This window comes from Canis lupus, chromosome 2, assembly GCF_003254725.2.
Source record: "Canis lupus dingo isolate Sandy chromosome 2, ASM325472v2, whole genome shotgun sequence".
Taxonomy (NCBI): domain Eukaryota; kingdom Metazoa; phylum Chordata; class Mammalia; order Carnivora; family Canidae; genus Canis; species Canis lupus.
Window position 1 is genome coordinate 15,713,631 of NC_064244.1, and position 18,124 is coordinate 15,731,754.

Sequence of the window (18,124 nt, forward strand, 5' to 3'; positions counted from 1 at the left end):
GGCCACAGGATTTAATGATTTTTAAAAGAACTTCTGTGACTAAATAATCAAAATTATAAAAATTGAAAAACCGTTAACATCCTTTAGAAAGTACTACCACATTAACAATTACTGCATTAATTCAGATTTCATCCCTCAAGAATTCTCTTTACAAGTTTAATTCTGCATCAGGGTAAATATGACTTCAACATATGGATTTTGGTACAAATTATCTTAGGGGAATCTGACAACATTTGGGACGATCTGTTTATGATGCATTAAGCACCAGATGATAAAAGTACGTGGCTTATTTATTTATTTATTTAAAGATTTTATTTATTCATCAGAGAGAGAGAGAGAGAGAGAGAGAGAGAGGCAGAGACACAGGCAGAGGGAGAAACAGGCTCCATGCTGGGAGTCTGACGTGGGACTCGATCCCGGGTCTCCAGGATCACACCCTGGGCCGAAGGCAGCGCTAAACCGCTGAGCCACCCGGGCGGCCCAAAGTACGTGGTTTAAATATGGAATGAGTACTTACAGAAGAAATTCAAATAACATGCATAAAAGAAAACAAGCAGCAAAGAAATCTATGAGAACCCTTTGTAAGCAAATTAAATCAATGTGAAATAATGAATCAAACCATAGATTAAAAGCTTAAAGACTCATTAGCTCCCTGTAACATCTCTTAAACCCACAGGACGTTTAAAAGTTTCTCAGAATTTACTCATGCTAATCTGCTAATTAGGCTGCTAATGGGTCTGCCTATAATTTATTTGCCTATTGTCTTTTAATTTCCTTCATTTCTTAAAACACATTATAATGTGTTAAGTTTAGAATTGTGAGTGGTCTGTGCAAATAAACTTATTATCTCATCACTCTGCTTCTGTTGTATGTTATCTCCTGAGTAGTTGTAGCCACAATTTTTCTCCTTTAACATGCTACGGTTATCAGCACTGAGCTGGATAAACACAATTGGAGTTCTGAAGTTAACTTCTACCCTTCAGATTTAAGTTCTAATTCAGACTTTAAGACTCTTTGTCTTCTGGCCCAGGACACAGTTTTCTTATTCACAAACTGAAACCAATAGTTGCATGTTGTGCAGAAATAACAGGTTTTAAAAGGTCTCTATTCATATCAAATTTTAATTAACAGAAAATTGAGACAATATCTCAACTAAACCATCATGACAATTATCACAAAAAACAAAAATTACTTTTACACAAATATGATGGGACAGTCCTTTGACTTTAAACCATTACTAACTTATAAATTAATAAGCACTTGACTTCGAAGTGTCAAAGGCAAAACAGCTAAGGCTTAGTAATTAAAATTAAAAGAAAAAGCTAAATATGGCTAACTCTAGACCTAAATCTACGCAGTAACATTTAAAAGACTTTTAAAAAGAATTTATAATTAAGAGTCTTATTCAAGCTAATGGAGATACTGTAATATAATAAAAAAACTCAATCTACAGTTCAACGTGCAGCATCTAGTAATAATGGCATACCTTTTCTTTCTGTTTTCTGTGCAGGGACAGAAGATGTGGGTGTAGGCAGTTTTGATAAAGTAGATGCTCCATTAGCATCAAATGATTTCTTTGGCTGGTGATCAGACTGTAGCGTAAATGGACTAGAAGGAAGAGTGCTTGGGGTAGCAGTTGGATGAACCACTGGTTTGATGGGGTGCTGTACTGGCGTAGAACTACTGTGAGTCTCTGCTCTTGGCAGTCTGTAGTCTCTGTCATTGTGTCTGCTTGTTTGAGACAAAATATTCTGTGGGAGCAAACTACTGGCATCACTGGAATGCTTGTCTTCCACTTTAGTTCACAGTTCGAAAAAAGAGATGTTGGAATGACAGAAGGGGGAAGAAAAAAGATTACGTTAGAATCCTGTCTATAACATCAGCTAATTTAGCAACATACTTATATCTTGTTATAAAACTGCAAGCCCAGTTAGTATCTGCAGTTTTACCACCAGCAAATACTGAAAGAGGATATTTAGCCTCAACTCTAAGTAATCTATAGTCAGATTTCAAATGAGCTATGAGCTTTTGGGGATTCTTTAGAACCACACCACAATTCAAACAAAACACTGGGAAAAAAAAAAAAACAAACAGTCCATATATGGAGTTTTAACGTTTCACTCAAATGAAAAATTTTAAAGTATTTTAAAAATATAAAAAGCAAATGGTCCATTCTTTTAAAATATGGGCCATGGGTTCTAATAATTGAATTATCCACAGTGGTTCAACTGCAAAGGAATATTAGCTTTATTAGCCTGATTTTTCTGAATACTGAAGTAGCTAATTAGTGGTCTCTAAAGTAGTTTGTGCTAGGGCTTTAAATGGGACGGCTGAATTTATGATGAACTGTGCAATCAGTAATTAAATCAGTTCATATTTTTGAAAATGCTAACAATACAAGTTAGTAATAAGCTCAAGTTATAGATAATGCTATCTGAAAACAGAGAAGGCCTACATCCAGCAGCATAGTCAGAAAAATCTACTTGCTATTACCAGTTATATTAAAAACATCCTCTTCCAATTTGGTCACAAAACATTTAAACCTCAGAAATACTTCTGCTTCCACAAAAAAATAAGGAAAATTCCAATCTTGATAAAATTTATCAAAAAATCTCTAACCAAAATTATAAGTCTAATCAATAACTGAAACTTAAAACAACTTTCAAGTAGAGAAATATCTTAAGATTCAAGCACATATGTAATAATAATATTACCAAAAGATGCCCTCCCCATTGAGTATTTTAGGTTTTTTTTTCCCAATTCATGGTTCCTCTGAATCTAGAAACCAAGACAGCACAAAGAAGGAAGTATGCTTAAACTACAAGTCAGTTTCCAAACCTTCAGCGTACAACTCCTACATGTTATACTAAACAGAATGTACTGGCTACTGCCAAAAAGCTTTAGTTATATCAAAACACAAAGTCTTTGACTTAATAAATGAAATTCAGTGTTGTAAGTTACACATATATTAGCCTTAACAGAAAAAGGTGAACAGATTGAGCTAATCACAGCAAAATACAAACATCTGTTGCATGATATTAACTCATCAGTAAACTATCCATTTGCATGCACAAGGAACTTAAATTTTATTCTACAATTTCTTCCTGAAAAGAATACTGCTACAACAGAAACGTTTAGGAATAAAACAGAAATAATACCATACCCAATTCCCACCAATCCTGTCACTTGATTACCAATAACTTTTATTTCCTGGACACCAAGAAAAAAATCTCACTTCTGTAAGACTAGAGTCAAAGAGTATCAAGCAAATGTATTCAGATGAAAATTAAAGTTGATACTTCTTCAGACACTTGTAAGCTTTACAGTGGCAGCAGCATTATAGGAACTAAGGAAGCTGTAGCTACAACAGCTTTCTATGATTCACAACTCTAGACGAAAACAGTTAACATGGTGACTTTACTTGCACACCGCCTCCACAACAAAGACATTTGGCAAATATAAGGAGACATTCTTGGTTATCACAACTTGGAAGAGAGGAGGTGTGCTACTGGCATCTAGCATGTAGAGGCCAGGTACAGTACTCTATGTCCTAAGACACAGGACAGCAATCCACAACAAAGAATCACCTAACCCAAAATGTCATTGGTGCTACAGTTGAGAAACACCAAGTTAAGGTTTCTCTAAGTATAGAGCAATAATTCTGTAAGGCACAGATTAAAGACAATGAAAATAATCTAGTAGCAGTAAAACCAAATTAAAAATTTTATCCATAAAGTTTTCAAGGTCAAGTTCTAGATAACATTATTTGCTGTAGTGCATAAAATAAATTGATTTTCTACCTTTTTCTCCTTTCATATAAAATCTTTCAATCTGCCCACCCCCACCAACACGCATACCTTGTATTGGCAGTTCAAACTGCAAAGCTTTAGGTCTTACCCAACATGAACACCAATGTGCTGGACACATGGGAAAATTCTGCCAATACTTTTTGGACAGAAAAAGTTAAGCACTTAAATGACTTAATGACTTCATTACTACCACACTTAGGTATAACTCAGTTGACCAATTAAGGAAAAATAAAAAGAAATATAGCTAAGGTTTGTTTTTTTTTTCTAATTATCACTTAAAACTGAAAAAGTGAGACACATAACTGTACTTCAACACACACAGAGACCTACTGACTCCTCATTTGCACTTTTAGGAATGTGACTAAGGAAGTAATGGGCAAAGATAGACATCACAGCACTGCTGACAGTAGGAAAAGGATAAAAACCACCCAAGTATCCACAGATGATTACCTATAAATGAGGGCACATCAAAAAAAAAAAAAGAAAAGAAAAAAAGAAAAGGAAAACCATGTAATTTTAACACACAGGGATTTCTAAACTGACACAGAAATATTTCCTCAAAATATTAATGAACAAAAAAAGGTTAAAAATAGTAACATAATGCCATTTATTATGTAAAACACACACATATGTAGTTTTAATACACATTTATATACACGCAGAAAAAAGTGTATGTCCCCAAATGTTCTTGGCTCATGAAATTAAAAAAATCCCCTTTTTATTTTTTAGTAACAAACATGCTTCACTTTTGAAATTACAAAGAAAAAAGAGAAGGAACTCCTTCATTTGTGAAAGAAAAAGATGCACACAATTTAAAAACACAATTCTGATTTTATTTCCTTAAAGATGGTTTATTAGAAAGACAAAAAACACTACTTTCACTTTCATCAATACTTCCATCAGATCTTTATTTACTTCCATTTACTTCAAGAGAGGAGAAGAGACTTAAAATGATAGGGTATTCTGGAAAGAATAAAGCTGACGCACTAGGCTATTTTTTTTCCCTCTCTGGGAACTATCACCCACTAAGTGAGAGGCCTGGCCCAAAATCTTAAAAAAAAAAAAAAAAAAAAAAAAAAAAAAGTGACTATTTTTTTACAACCATTTGCCACTCCTCCACCATATCTTCTCAATATCCTTCTGCAGTTTGTTCAGACAGAACTACTACAAGCTGGGTGCGGTTTTTTTTTTTTTTTTAAACCTGGAGAGGAAAACCTTTACCTTATTTCTGATTGTTTGCAAGAAGTAACAGTTATTCAAGATATTAAGTAAAATGGAACCAGGACCCAAGTCTTCTGTCTCAAAAATAGTTTTAATTTCCTTACTTCAGTACACTAAATCATTGTTTTGTAAGAATTAAGTACAATTTCACTAGTACAAAAAAATTAAATGTTCAAAGGAACATATCTTAAAAATTCAGTGAAGAATTATGTTACTTTACTATCTGCTTCATCTTAAAACTTTTCCCATCAAAAAAGCAGTACTGTCTTGCTAAGACCAAATACAACCTTCTATGTAAGTTACAGGAAGAAGATGTCCAAGAATTCCCTGAACACATCTTAAAAATTCTTCCAAATTTCAAAATCTAGTAAAAAGCCTAAGAAGTCTATGGTGGCATTTAAATTCTATTCTGGGCAAAAGGAAGCCACTGGGAATAGAGGACCTTTACTAAAAGCTTCAAATTCAAATTTAATTTGAATTAAGAAATAAATGCATATTACTCATATTGTCCCACTTAGACAAAATGTGACCTCAAAAAACTTTAAGGTATGCTCACAGTATAGAGATGCTATTCACATCTATGATGATGTAATCAGTTCCCAGATAAAAGGTAAAAAAGTTTCTCACTGATAAACACAAAACACCAAGAGACACTTTAATGTTACCATCTGTGTGTGGCTACAATTCAATTGTTAGATTCAAACATTCAATGAGTTTTGGAAGAAGTTTCACTGTCCAGTTTAACAGGACACAATTCAGCAAAGGGGGGAAAAAAAACCCAAACAACTCCTGTTTTAAGAGTCAATCCACAATATGAGATTTTGTTTTCCACCAATTCAACTGCATCATAGCCAGTATGAGTAGTGAAGAATAACATACGTGTACTAATCCTCCATGAACTCTTTTCCTTTTCAGGAAACAAAATGGTGGAGGTTAGGAAGACAGATCTAACATAAAAGAAACTATACATTTATATTATTTTAGTTTACATATGTAAACAGCTATGCATATGGATATAAACATACAGACTATAGGAGTGAATTAAACATCATGTTGTTTCAAAGAAAAAAAAAATTAATACTTACTTCCACTGGCAAACCCACTAGTAGCTGTTGCTTGCATCACCTCCCTTCTGTAATCCCTATCTTTTGGGAAGCTGTTAACCGCCATCTTGTTTGCTTCTTTTTGTCTCTGTTCTCTAAAAATAAAACATAGATAAACTCATAAAAATTACATCAGGTACAATGAGTTTACATATGACACTTCTGACCAAATGCTCAACAGAATGTTATATGGAAAATAAAAGAACTGAACATAGCCATAATATCAACTGGTATGGGAGATGAAACATAGCTAACAGAACATTAATGTTTCTCAGTGATGGCATTATAGCAATTGTTTATAACACCATTAAACCCTACAACCAAAACTCCCCAATATTAATTCTACACATATGAAGGAAACATTAATATACTTCAAATTATGAAAATGTTCATTATAAATGATAATATAGGTTGATATAAAATCTTAAATATACTGATGGTTTACAAGGTCCTTGTGGACAGTGACTTATCCAAGTTTTTTCTTTCTTTCTTTTTTTTTTTTTTAAGCAAAGAGAAATTATAGAAAACATAATGGGCCAACTATTGCAATTAAAGGGGGGAATGAGGAGTTTCACTAAGAAACCTAAGCTGAGAAAGTTCTAAGATGTTAAGCTGTAGTCAAGAATAATAAGTATTTTTTAATGAGTAAGAGCAAATACCTTTCAAGCCACTCTTTTGGTTTTTCCCATTGTGAAACTTCGGTTCGACAATTGTAGTAGTATTTTTTCCCAGAAGAGCTAATATGCTCAGACCAGTCATCTGCAGAATCATAAGGCTTAAAAATACATTTTTAAAAATTAGAAAATATTAATACTATTTAACCACTTATTATGAAACTTCAACAGTCAATGGTTTTCAAAGCACATATAAGGGAAAAGACCATAAAAAAAATGTACCCTGATATAAAATGTAATTGTGTGTGTGTGTGTGTGTGTGTGTGTGTGTAGATATCTATCTATGTGTGTGTGTGTGTAGATATCTATCTATATCTCTTAGGAGACTTTAGTCTATGAAAACCTTCAAAAATAACAATGGAAAATCCAGTAAAATACGAAATTAAAACAGATTCATATACATTAGTTTATTAAGCACAGAATGAGAAATGCAAAATTAACATCTTGACTTTGGAAAAGCATTACCAAAGTTCCCCATTACATAATTTTAATTGCTGAAATCCTGTCACATGGGGGGGGGGGTGGAGATTAGAAAACCCATACTTAACTGATTTCATGACATGATGGCGTATCAATTTTAAACTCATGCACAATAATACTCATATATATTAGTAACCAAGAACAATTGGTCTGTATTCACTGTTACTTAGTGAAGAAAAAAAAAACCCACAGAATTTAAAAATAGAACTATAAACACAGAGCTAATTAAAAGCCATATATTTGCTTCACCTTCAAAATCCATGAGATTGGGCAAGCTAAACCTTGTCTCACATAATATATGAGGTCAGCAGCATCACTCATATCCCTGTAACAAAAACTAGCCTTTCAAAAACTCTCAGATACATTCTCTTTAGGTATTTTACTGGTATAGTAAAATTATAAAGAAATTAGAGAAATCTGAAAGGAGGGCCAATTTCCATGCTACTGATCTAAAAAGTGTAAAATTTAAAGAAGTGCACTGGCCCCAGGAATCTGGAAGAATCCCAAGTTACTTCTAGATGAATTTCTGGACTATTTCCTCAAAGGAGCTTTGAGATTAATGAAATGTTATACGTTGGTAGTCTACAATTCTGGTTCACCAGTGGACAGTGACCCAATCTTAAAGCTTGAGGAAAAGAATGAACCTTCATGCCCTGCTGACTCAGCTTTAATTTTGCCAAGTAGGCAACAAGCCTAGAGATAGTCGTAAGAGTTATCCATACGCCATAAAACTAATTGGTGACAGAAAAAAGGATAAAAACTTAAGTTTCAGGATGCCCATTATTGCCACCAAATCAATACCAATTCTCAAAATGCTGCAATAATTTTAAGAGATGAAAAAATATTGCAGATTCTGTCACACTTATGCTCTTGGGATTATGCCTCAAAATAATGAAGCTATTGGCAATCAGCCCTGTGCCTCCAAACCTCTCATACAGAAAGTTAATTCTCAATCCTTCTAGTTTCCAAAGGTAGGCTACAACCAAGTTGCAGAAACCCAATCACAGAAGGCCAAGTTCTAAAAGCTTTTTCACCACTTACTACTCCCTGTACCTAAATTATTATACAAACTGAATACTTTTTTTAAAGATTTTATTTACTTATGAGAGAGAGAGAGAGAGAGAGAGGCAGAGACATAGGCAGAAGGAGAAGCAGGCTCCATGCAGGGAGCCAACGTGGAACTCGATCCCGGGTCTCCAGGATCAGGCCCTGGACTGAAAGTGGCGCTAAACCGCTGAGCCACCTGGGCTGCCCCAAACTGAATACTTCTATGCATGTATCTGGAAGATTTGGGTTGCTTGGAAGGTGGTTACATGAGATTGATTATGATAACTAGTCTGGTTGGAGAGGTAGATAAGATTTGAGACAGGTGGATGAGAGGACATCAGAGCAGGGCAGAGTGATCTACACCACTGCTCTTCAAAGCGATGGCTTTGTGAATTGTTACCTGTTCTGCAGGGGATAAGGAGCATGCATCAAAAAAAAAAAAAAATTATATCAACATACTTTTTTCCTTGTCAAAGTCTCACTTTAAGAAAAAAGGGTATTTTTTTTTCCAGCTCAAGTAAATGGTATATTATTTAATGACAGTTAATTTACACCCAGGTTAACTCCAGGACAGTTAAAAGTTTACAGGCCAGAACCTTGAAGAATAGGAGTCTATGACACTGTGTGGATTCTGCCCACCAAATCTTAGCTCAGTATAACTTAATGTCTTACTTAACAAAATGTGTTTCAGCGTACAGCATTACAACAACATACTAATAACTCTAGTTTATCTTCTCCACCCCACTTCCATACTCAAAAAAAAAAAAAAAAGGTTGTGGGGGGGAAACCTTTTAGTAATGGGAAATATTTAAATACTGTTGTGCAATAGGTGTTACAATGCTTTTCTTCATTGTGTATTTTCAACCTTATTGAAGTATGATTGACAAAACTGGAAGATATTTAGTGTATGCTGTGATGATTTGACACTGTGAAAGGATTCCACCCATCTGGTTTATTAACACATCATCACCTAACAGATTTTATGAAAACATTTAAGTCTTCATCTCAGCAAATTTCAATTACACAATATAGTGTTACCAGTTACCATCACCATATTAAACATTAGATCTTAAAGTTGTTAAATTTGATTAAAAAAAAAAAAGAGTATCTAAAACCAAGAACTAGGGATCCCCTGGGTGGCTCAGCGGTTTAACACCTGCCTTCGGTCCAGGGCGTGATCTTACTTCTCCCTCTGCCTGTGTCTTTGCCCCTCCCCCCCGTGTGTCTCATGAATAAATAAATAAAATTAAAAAATTAAAAAAAAAAACCAACAAGCGAAGAACTAAACTTCAAAAAGGTCTGCAAACACTTCAAATTTGCTGGCTTAGGCTTGATATACTAAGGCAGGAGTTTTCCTTGTGTTGTCCAGGAACCCTTGAGGGACCCCAAAATCATTTCAAAAGATCAAAACTATTTTCATAATAACACTAATATGATGGTCTTTTTCTTCCTCATTCTACCACAAAAACAGTGGAGTTTTCCCAGATGCTGTAGAAAAGTATGTTATCATGGAAGATTGAATGCAGAGCACATCTGAAGTTTCCTCTTAAGAGAGGCATTAAAGAGATACTCAAGATCTATTTTTTTAATTTTATAATTATTTTTCATAAAAACATTACATAAGCTAACATTAAAGGGTTTACAATCAACTGATTTTAGAATTATTTTTCATAGTTATCAAGTTTTTTAAATAAAGATTTTGAGTTGGGGGACATGGCAGGCACTCTTAGGCAAGGGTGAGGAGCGGCGGGAGAAGCAGGCTCCCCACTGAATAGTATGACATTGAGCTCTATGCCAGGACCCTAGGATCCTGACCTGAGCCTACGGCAGATGTTTGATTGAGTCACCCAAGTGACTCATTTATCAAGCTTTAATTTTTAATATGGTAAATATTGGTAGAAGATAAACAACAGCTCTCAGTTTTCATGACTGTAGAGACAGAGGTCTTGAGACCAAAAGGGATGAAAAGGACTGCTCTGAAAGAATGTACTAAACAAATAAAGAGGCACCCATCTGCTCTCCTTCAATTCAAAATGTCTTTTAACCATGTTTTTCTCCTCTTAAAAAAGTGTATATCCCTTTCTGCACTCTCCCTTAAAATACAGAATCCTACTACTTCTTCCCCAAGTGAAAAGATGGAAAAAAAAATAGTTAATCCTAGAAATTAACTGATGAATTGTTAATAAGGAATGGTTCACTGAATAACATCTACAACATCAAGGAAAGGCATTTACTATAACAAAGAAATTCATGGGGCCTAAGAGTTTTCTGATAAATTTATATATTTTAAAAAATTAAGTAGAATATCTTCAGGCAAAGACTGGTTACAGAAAGTAGATCTTGAGAGCCTCAATTTGAAAAGCTCCAAAAAATGCAGAAGATATTTAAGGGATAACAAGTGGTGCTGGAATATAAATGCAAAGTCATCTGTGATTGAATTTAAAGAACTTCCCAGCAAATCAAAATTGGTAGATATGTAGAAGGGAAGATATCAATTAACTCTTTAAATGTGAATAATTTTTTTTTCTAAATGAAGCAATTCGGAGGCGTCTTAAAAATCACAAATATGCATAACTAATCTATAACAAGCTACATGTGATCTGTAAGTCTTATTATGATTTATATTAGGAAGGAAGAGACATTCAAAAAAGTTTTTCCTAAATAGTTTATCATAGGCTAGGTTCTATGTTAAATCACAATAAATGTTCATCACAGGACTTAGGGAACTACATGTGAGTATCTTAATCTAATACTGAAAAAATAAGGTTAACTTCTACTAGACCATCATCAACGTTTGATACATATAAATCATTCATACAACCAAATGTCTATGTAGATAACTAGATAATATTGTTACTGATTTTCAAAGTTGGATTTAAAGTCTGAAAACTTCAAAGAGAAAAAAGAACTATTTTTAAAAAAAAGTTATTCCATAACTTCTTAAACCTAGGTTAAAATAATGTCTTGACCTACGTTATTCATCTGTTATTTTATTCTTTCATTATGAAAATATTAGATAAAAACTAATTTTATGTTTTAAAATTTTTACTCAAAAACTTCCATTAAAAGTGATTTAAAGACAAAGTGAGTTTACAGTAACCTGCAGAAAGATTCAAAAGCTAACATCTCAGATAAGATTAAATTTGTAATTTATAAATAATTTAGGTGTTATGCTCACAGCACTGGGTGCATTATAATGAAAAAGACCATTACTCGGAGATTATATACCTATACTTGAAATTTATAGAAAGGGAAATCCTGATTCTGAAAACACGTAACACTTAATCCATTCAGGTAACAGTCTTCAGCTTCCACCCATAAAATGAAATCCCCTGACACCGTTTATGATTTGGGTCCATCAAGCTTACATGCCCATTATTTATTCTTTCTGATTTCACTACATTTAGCCCATGTCTTAGAAATCAAAACAAGCAGAATTAGTTTTCTCTGAATTATGATTTTTTAAAAAGCCAAAACAATGTCCAAGTGGCCTGCCACTGTAACTATCAGCAAAGAACTACCAAATTGAAATTGTAATGATAAGTGGCACTTTAGAGTTTGTTACTTTGCAAATTAACAAGGCCACTTTCCACGAAATTAGATTCATTCTAAAATCCTGAATATATACTTTATTGGAAATAACTCATTACAAGTAGTTTGATGACAACAACTATTAAGGTTTACTAAGCTGCTGTCTCAGCCTCAACACCACCCCCTTCTCTACTGTGATGCTACTAGGACTGGGATACTGCAAATAATGCTGTTTAGTCAGCTAGCTTCCTGTTAGATTCTGCCCATAGGAGGCACTGGAATTCACACTGAGAGGCAGGACAAGGAGACACCTAGCAGCCACAGCTCCAGTTTCCAGTTCTCTGTTATCTGACCCAAGCCAGAACCAGCTTCATCACACCGCTTGCAGGTACTATATCACCAGTTCTGCAGGGCCCCTCCTTTAAGCCATTAGGTTCTAATAACTACATCCTCTTCCTACCATACTTCAGCTCTCAGGGTAAATATATATATACTGTATGTGTGTTACCTCAGTGTTCCTTTTTGGTTTCTCCACTCCTCAATAACAGGCAGTATGTGCTTAACCAATCCTGCATGTAAAATTTTCTGTGTTGTCAAATTTTCTGTGCTAAAATAACTAACATGTTTTGTTTTCCTACCTAGACTCTGTTACAGTATTTAAAATTATTCTAAATTTATCTTCATGAAAATGCTATCTATCATTTATGTTTTGAATTTCTTTGGAAATGTACTACCCACAATGTTTCAAGAAGGGGTCAGAAATAATCAGTCTCAAAGACCTTTCAAATCTGATTAAGGTAGGATGATCACCCAAATATCCAAGGCAAAATCTGTTGGATTCAACCTACACTTTTATAGCCTTCTAGTTGTTCTTTCCTTTCTGTATTTTCCACGCTACCATCTGATAGAATTTTTTAAATTCCAAGTACGAGGTTACTTCACCATTTATATTATTCAATAGCTCTCCACTGCCTTTATATAAAATTCATATTTCTTGGTAATATACAATTTTTATGATCTAGCTCCCACTTATCTCTGTAATCTGAGCTCTTGCGCCATTCTTTCACACTTTCAAAATACGTGCAGTTCTCCAAATATGCTATGCCATTTCACACTTCTGTGTCTTTATAGATGCTGTTCCCTTTGCATACAACAAAATTCCAGACCTCTTCAACTGGCTGTTATATTCAATCTGCTGGGGAGTGTTACTTGCACCCATACCTTCTTCTCATCCAAACTGAGTGTTCCCCTTTTGAGTGCTCCCAAGCCCACTTTAACATGCACTGTTTTAATTTTCACCACAGGTCCAAAAGTTCCTTTAAGATGGGCCACATTTTCTACTACTATCTACAACCTAGCATATGCTTGGCAAATCGAAATGTTATTTTATTAAATGTTTGTTGAATTAATGCATGAAAAATTTTCATTTGAACCCTGACTTGAAAAATAAAAAATTCCAAGCTGAGTTACTTTAGTTTAGAAATATATAAAATTCTTTTCATTCCCTTGAGGACAGAAATCTTTATATCACTAGTGTTTAGTCAGGTGTGTAATACACAAATGTTCTGAATAGTTGTTTAAAGTTTATATTGTAGTTAGAGAACGAGAACAAGCTCAAGGTAAACCACTTTAACTCAGAAGTTTCATAATCTACAGTTCTTTATATCTCAGGTATTGCAATGGCAAACCTTGCTTTATATAGGAAGTGATGAAATAATACAAATGGTATCTCCTGATTATTCTCAGTTCTAATACGATTAGCTCATTACCTCAAATACATTTTAAAAAACGTCAATCTTGATTAAAATAGAAAAAAAAAGACATTAGATTTAACATACTTGTTGGAGGAGTTTTTTTTTTTTTTTTTTTTTTGAAGAGGGGAGGGTAATAAATTAAACATACACACATACACATGAAATGTCCCCTCAAAACAAAATTGGGCATGTTTATATACTTACTGTATCTGAAGTTTTGCTTGGATTATTGCTTGGATTAGAAGAATGTGAATTTGAACTATGAAGAGCACTGTGGTTGTGTGAATTTTCTTGTGGAGAGTAACTGGTCCCTTAAAAGAAATAAAGACCAAAGTGAGTTATAAGTTGTATTTCATGTTTCATTTCAACTGGCTTCTATCCCTAAATCATCATTTTACTTAAGCATCTTGTATGTGCGTGTGTATACAAACACGTATATGTGTACATACACACACACACACACACAATTTCTTACATATCAAGTATTTGTGAGCCTACTAAATATGTGGCTTAAAGAGCATATAGCTTACATGGCCGATAGCCTATGGAAAAATGTTTTGTATAATTAGATGAGCAAAATCTCATCAATATCATTTCTAACGACTTTTTCTTTAAATAAGAGTTTTATTAAAGACAGAAACACAACATAAAGAAAAAAGGCACAAAAATTCACGGATATAGAAAAAGAACTAAAGTCATAAATATTCAATATGACTTTGCAATTATTTTTCAATTTCTTCAACAGCCTCTGCAACTTGATTTTTAAAGTTTTGCCAATATTTCAACTAAAACAATATTGAGAGTTAAGTCTTCCAGAATGTACTACTCTCTTTCAAGACAATGAAAACAGTCTCAAGCAACTCTAAGAATTGCTTAAAAGTATTTCATGAATTTTATGAATAATCCACACATTTCAAAGACCATCAGGGTGACAGTGTTTATTGTCTTAAGAAAAGCCAAAGTATAAAAATACAGACCTTCAAAACACTGATTAAGGATACAAAAATGTTCACAACAGATGTCTGATTGTTATGTTAGTATTTCAATTTCATTCCACATTTTAATTTTTCATCAAAAAGGTACCATAATTCAATGTTAAAAAAAAAAAACTACACTGGTAATGGTATGAAGGTTACATCGCAATGAGCAAAAAGTGGGGGAGAGTCACAGAAATGGTTGAATGGTCTAGCAATCAGTTACGGGTTCAAACTACAACAGTTATCAGCAGAAATGATTAAGAATTAACTATTTCAGTCAACAAGGGAAGCTAAGTAGGTAAGAAAAGTGAACTGAGACAGAAGATAACTCTGACATCCAAGTGGAAACGGTCAGCAGATCTACGTAGCACTAGGAATTAATAAGAAGTTGATCTGGAAGTCTCCTACGCTAGAAGTGAAAGGTAGGGACTCTAACTTTGCCTTATACAATATCAACAAGCACTATGAGTTTGGAATGAAGAGTATGGCACAAAAACAGGCAACAGCCAAGGTTATCTAACCTTGGGTAAGGGCCAGTTTGTAAGGGAACCTAGAAGCAGATTCAAAGACCTAAAAAAGCTAGTGATGTGACAAAAGACAGCAAAGGATTACTGAAAAACATGGCACACAGTGTAGGTATAAACAGAGGCAATTTCTCAACAAGGCTACTGCTTGATGACTTCTTTATCTACTTGTTTTAATCTTGCTGTATGACATGTGTTTATATAAAACACCCTAAACTTTAATACAGCAGGCAAAATATTCTTCAGTAAACATTTTAAGGATAAACACAATCAAAAAGAAATCAGTCAAGATAAACTCAGTGGGCATAAAAGTTAACACAGCAGGCCTAAGACTGTTATCCTTGGAAAAGCCTGCCTGCCTGTTTGCACAGTTGGTTTTTGGCTGACAAGTGGGAAGCTAGATTTCTGGAAAGTTCCCACAAGAGCTAACAGTTGCTCACTGTGCCTAAGCTGTTTGTGCATACAATATGGGTTATGCTTAACATGCTTTCCTATTGGAAATCCAGATTTTTGGTACATGGTAGGTAGAGGTACCCATTTAACAAGCCAAATCCAATAAAAATCTTGGGTACTAAATCGCCAATAAGCCTCCTTTATAAGTCAACCTTTCACAAATATTGTCACAATTCATTCTTGAAGAAATCAAGTATGTCTTGCGTGACTCTACCAGGAGAAGACTCTTGGAAGCCTGCACCTGATTTCCTCCAGGCTTTGCTCTGCATAGCGTTTCCCTTGGTTGACTCTGCTTTGTATCTTTTCACAGTAATAAGTCAAAGCCATGATAATGACTAAAGACTGGGTCCTGTGACCCTCTTGGGGAAGGGGGAGAAATAAAAAACTCCAAAACACTCATACAAAGAAAAATTTTCACAAGTTTTTAAGAAAATCTTAAACATGGGGCACCTAGGTGACTCTGTGTTTGAGCATCTGCCTGTGGCTCAGGTCATGATCCCACAGTCCTGGGATCAAGAAGCAAAGGCTTCTCCCTCTATGTTTCTCTGCCTCTTGTGTCCTTCATTAATAAATAAATGTTGAAAAGAAAAGAGAGAAAAGGAAATCTTAAACTGAGGCCAAAATTTGCACTTTTCAGATGTAACTCTTTTTTTTTTTTTAAATCAGGTTTACAGGACAATACAGATAAGAAACAATAATATATAAAAAGAATGTCATATTTATGCATCCTTAGTAGAGCTGAGATTCCCATAGAAACTTCAATATGTTGGCAATCATGAAGAAAAGGCCAATTTTATAGACTAAAATGAATCCTAGAATAATCCATTAAGCCTGGGTTAGATGCCCTGACATTTATTTGCATATATTCTTTTTAAGATTTTATTTATTTATGTGACAGAGAGAGCGAGAGAGAATATGCACAAGCAGGGGGAGCAGCAGAGGGAGACGGAGAAAGCAGACTCTCCACTGAGCAGGGGAGTTCCACGTGGGTCTCAATCCCAGGACTCAGGACCTCAGCCGAAGGCAGATGCATAACTGACTGACCCACCCAGGCAGCCCTGCATATATTAAGCAAGATGATCTATGCTTAAATCTATAAAATTGACAAGCACCCAATTAGTTAAGCTCTTACCTCTAAATAAACAGTGCATCGTCCATCAGTCTGACAGGTGGGATCAGACAGCTTTTGGCCTAGCCTATGTTTTTTTTTTAGAGGGCTTAACAATGAAAAAACACAAGTATCAAGGCATACTAGCCTAAGACTTTAGAGACAAGAGAAAACTGAATCAGCTGTTAAGAGGGAAGACATTTTCAGAGACAGGAGCTTTCTGACTAGGGATTAGAGTCTACATCCTGTGAAAAAGATTTTTCTAGACCATAGACCACTTAGCAAAAAAGAAGTGAGAAGCAAGATTAAGATATAGATATTTTAGTAAGGGGCTAAGAATAAACTGACGTTCATAAATAGGATCCAAAACTAAGTAAAAGAGGTTTTATAGAAAGCATGGTATGGTATAGCAGGCAATAAATCTTTAGATTCCAGCCAAAAGGATGTGCTTAAGAACTGAATGCAGCGCCGATTTGCCCCTACATAACAGGAGCATACTGTTATGTCTAACTCTCCTTAAAAACTGCAATTTATATTATCTTCCAATGTATTTGGGGAGGGGGGGGGGTAATTTCACTTGAGCCTTTTAATTTCTCCACATAGTTCTTTCCAAACTGAAGTAATACACAAGTAGAAAAGCAAAGTGATTATAAACACCCTACCCAGCATCAGAGCAATGATGATGGTGGTTATGATTTTCCAAAACTGCATTTTCCATACCTATATGCAAAGTGCTACAACACAAAATTTCTTTAAAATCTTTTATCTTGGGACGCCTGGGTGGCTCAGCAGTTGAGTGTCTCTGCCTTCAGCTCAGACCCCCCTGGATCCTGGGATCTAGTCCCACATTGGGTTCCCAGCAGGGAGCCTGCTTCTCCCTCTGCCTGTGTCTCTGCCTATCTCATGAATAAACAAAATCTTTAAAAAAAAAAAACTTTTATCTTAAAAATCCACATGAATTTTTGTTATCCTGCCCTACAATGAAGTTTGTATGTTTTAGGATAAGAAGGTTTTTTTTTTTTTTTTTTTCCAGTAGTATGGTGCATGTAAGCCTAAGATTGAGAGAAAAAAAAACACGTGATTTGTGGTTGGCAATATATCCAAAGAAGAATAGAGCCATGCATAAAACTTGGAAGTCAGAATTTTAGTATTAAATTGGTGATTATTCAAGTGCACAAAGGAAGATAATATCTATACTAGTAAAAGATAGTCTCATAGATGCTATTTGGCTCAAGAGAGTAATGGAAGCAAAAGCTGTTTATGTGGTCTGGTGCCCTTTATGCTCTCTACATATTACCAAAAAAGGGGGCTCAGTACTTAAAAAAAAAAAAATCTCTTTGAGGAAAGGTATTTATGGATAAGTGAGAGAAAAATGATTTTAAATGATACTTTAAGAAATTAAAGTTAGCATTAATGAAGCAAGTCTTATAAAATTTCAAAGAA

General features: G+C 34.5%; 1 protein-coding gene across 10 annotated transcripts in view; it reads right to left on the reverse strand.

Annotated features, from left to right (window-relative positions):
• WAC (WW domain containing adaptor with coiled-coil) overlaps window positions 1–18,124 on the reverse strand; it is an 85,274-nt gene that overhangs the window by 24,982 nt on the left and 42,168 nt on the right. For 7 of the 10 annotated variants that reach the window (XM_035713367.2, XM_049100324.1, XM_049100310.1 and 4 more), the window contains exons 4-7: window positions 13,824–13,930; window positions 6,793–6,908; window positions 6,116–6,228; window positions 1,487–1,795 (exon numbers count right to left, since the gene is read on the reverse strand). In XM_035713367.2, the coding sequence (XP_035569260.1) occupies window positions 1,487–1,795; window positions 6,116–6,228; window positions 6,793–6,908; window positions 13,824–13,930 (645 nt within the window). The remainder of the gene's footprint in view (window positions 1–1,486; window positions 1,796–6,115; window positions 6,229–6,792; window positions 6,909–13,823; window positions 13,931–18,124) is intronic. The other 3 variants (XM_035713373.2, XM_049100330.1, XM_035713372.2) reach the window with 1 other exon arrangement.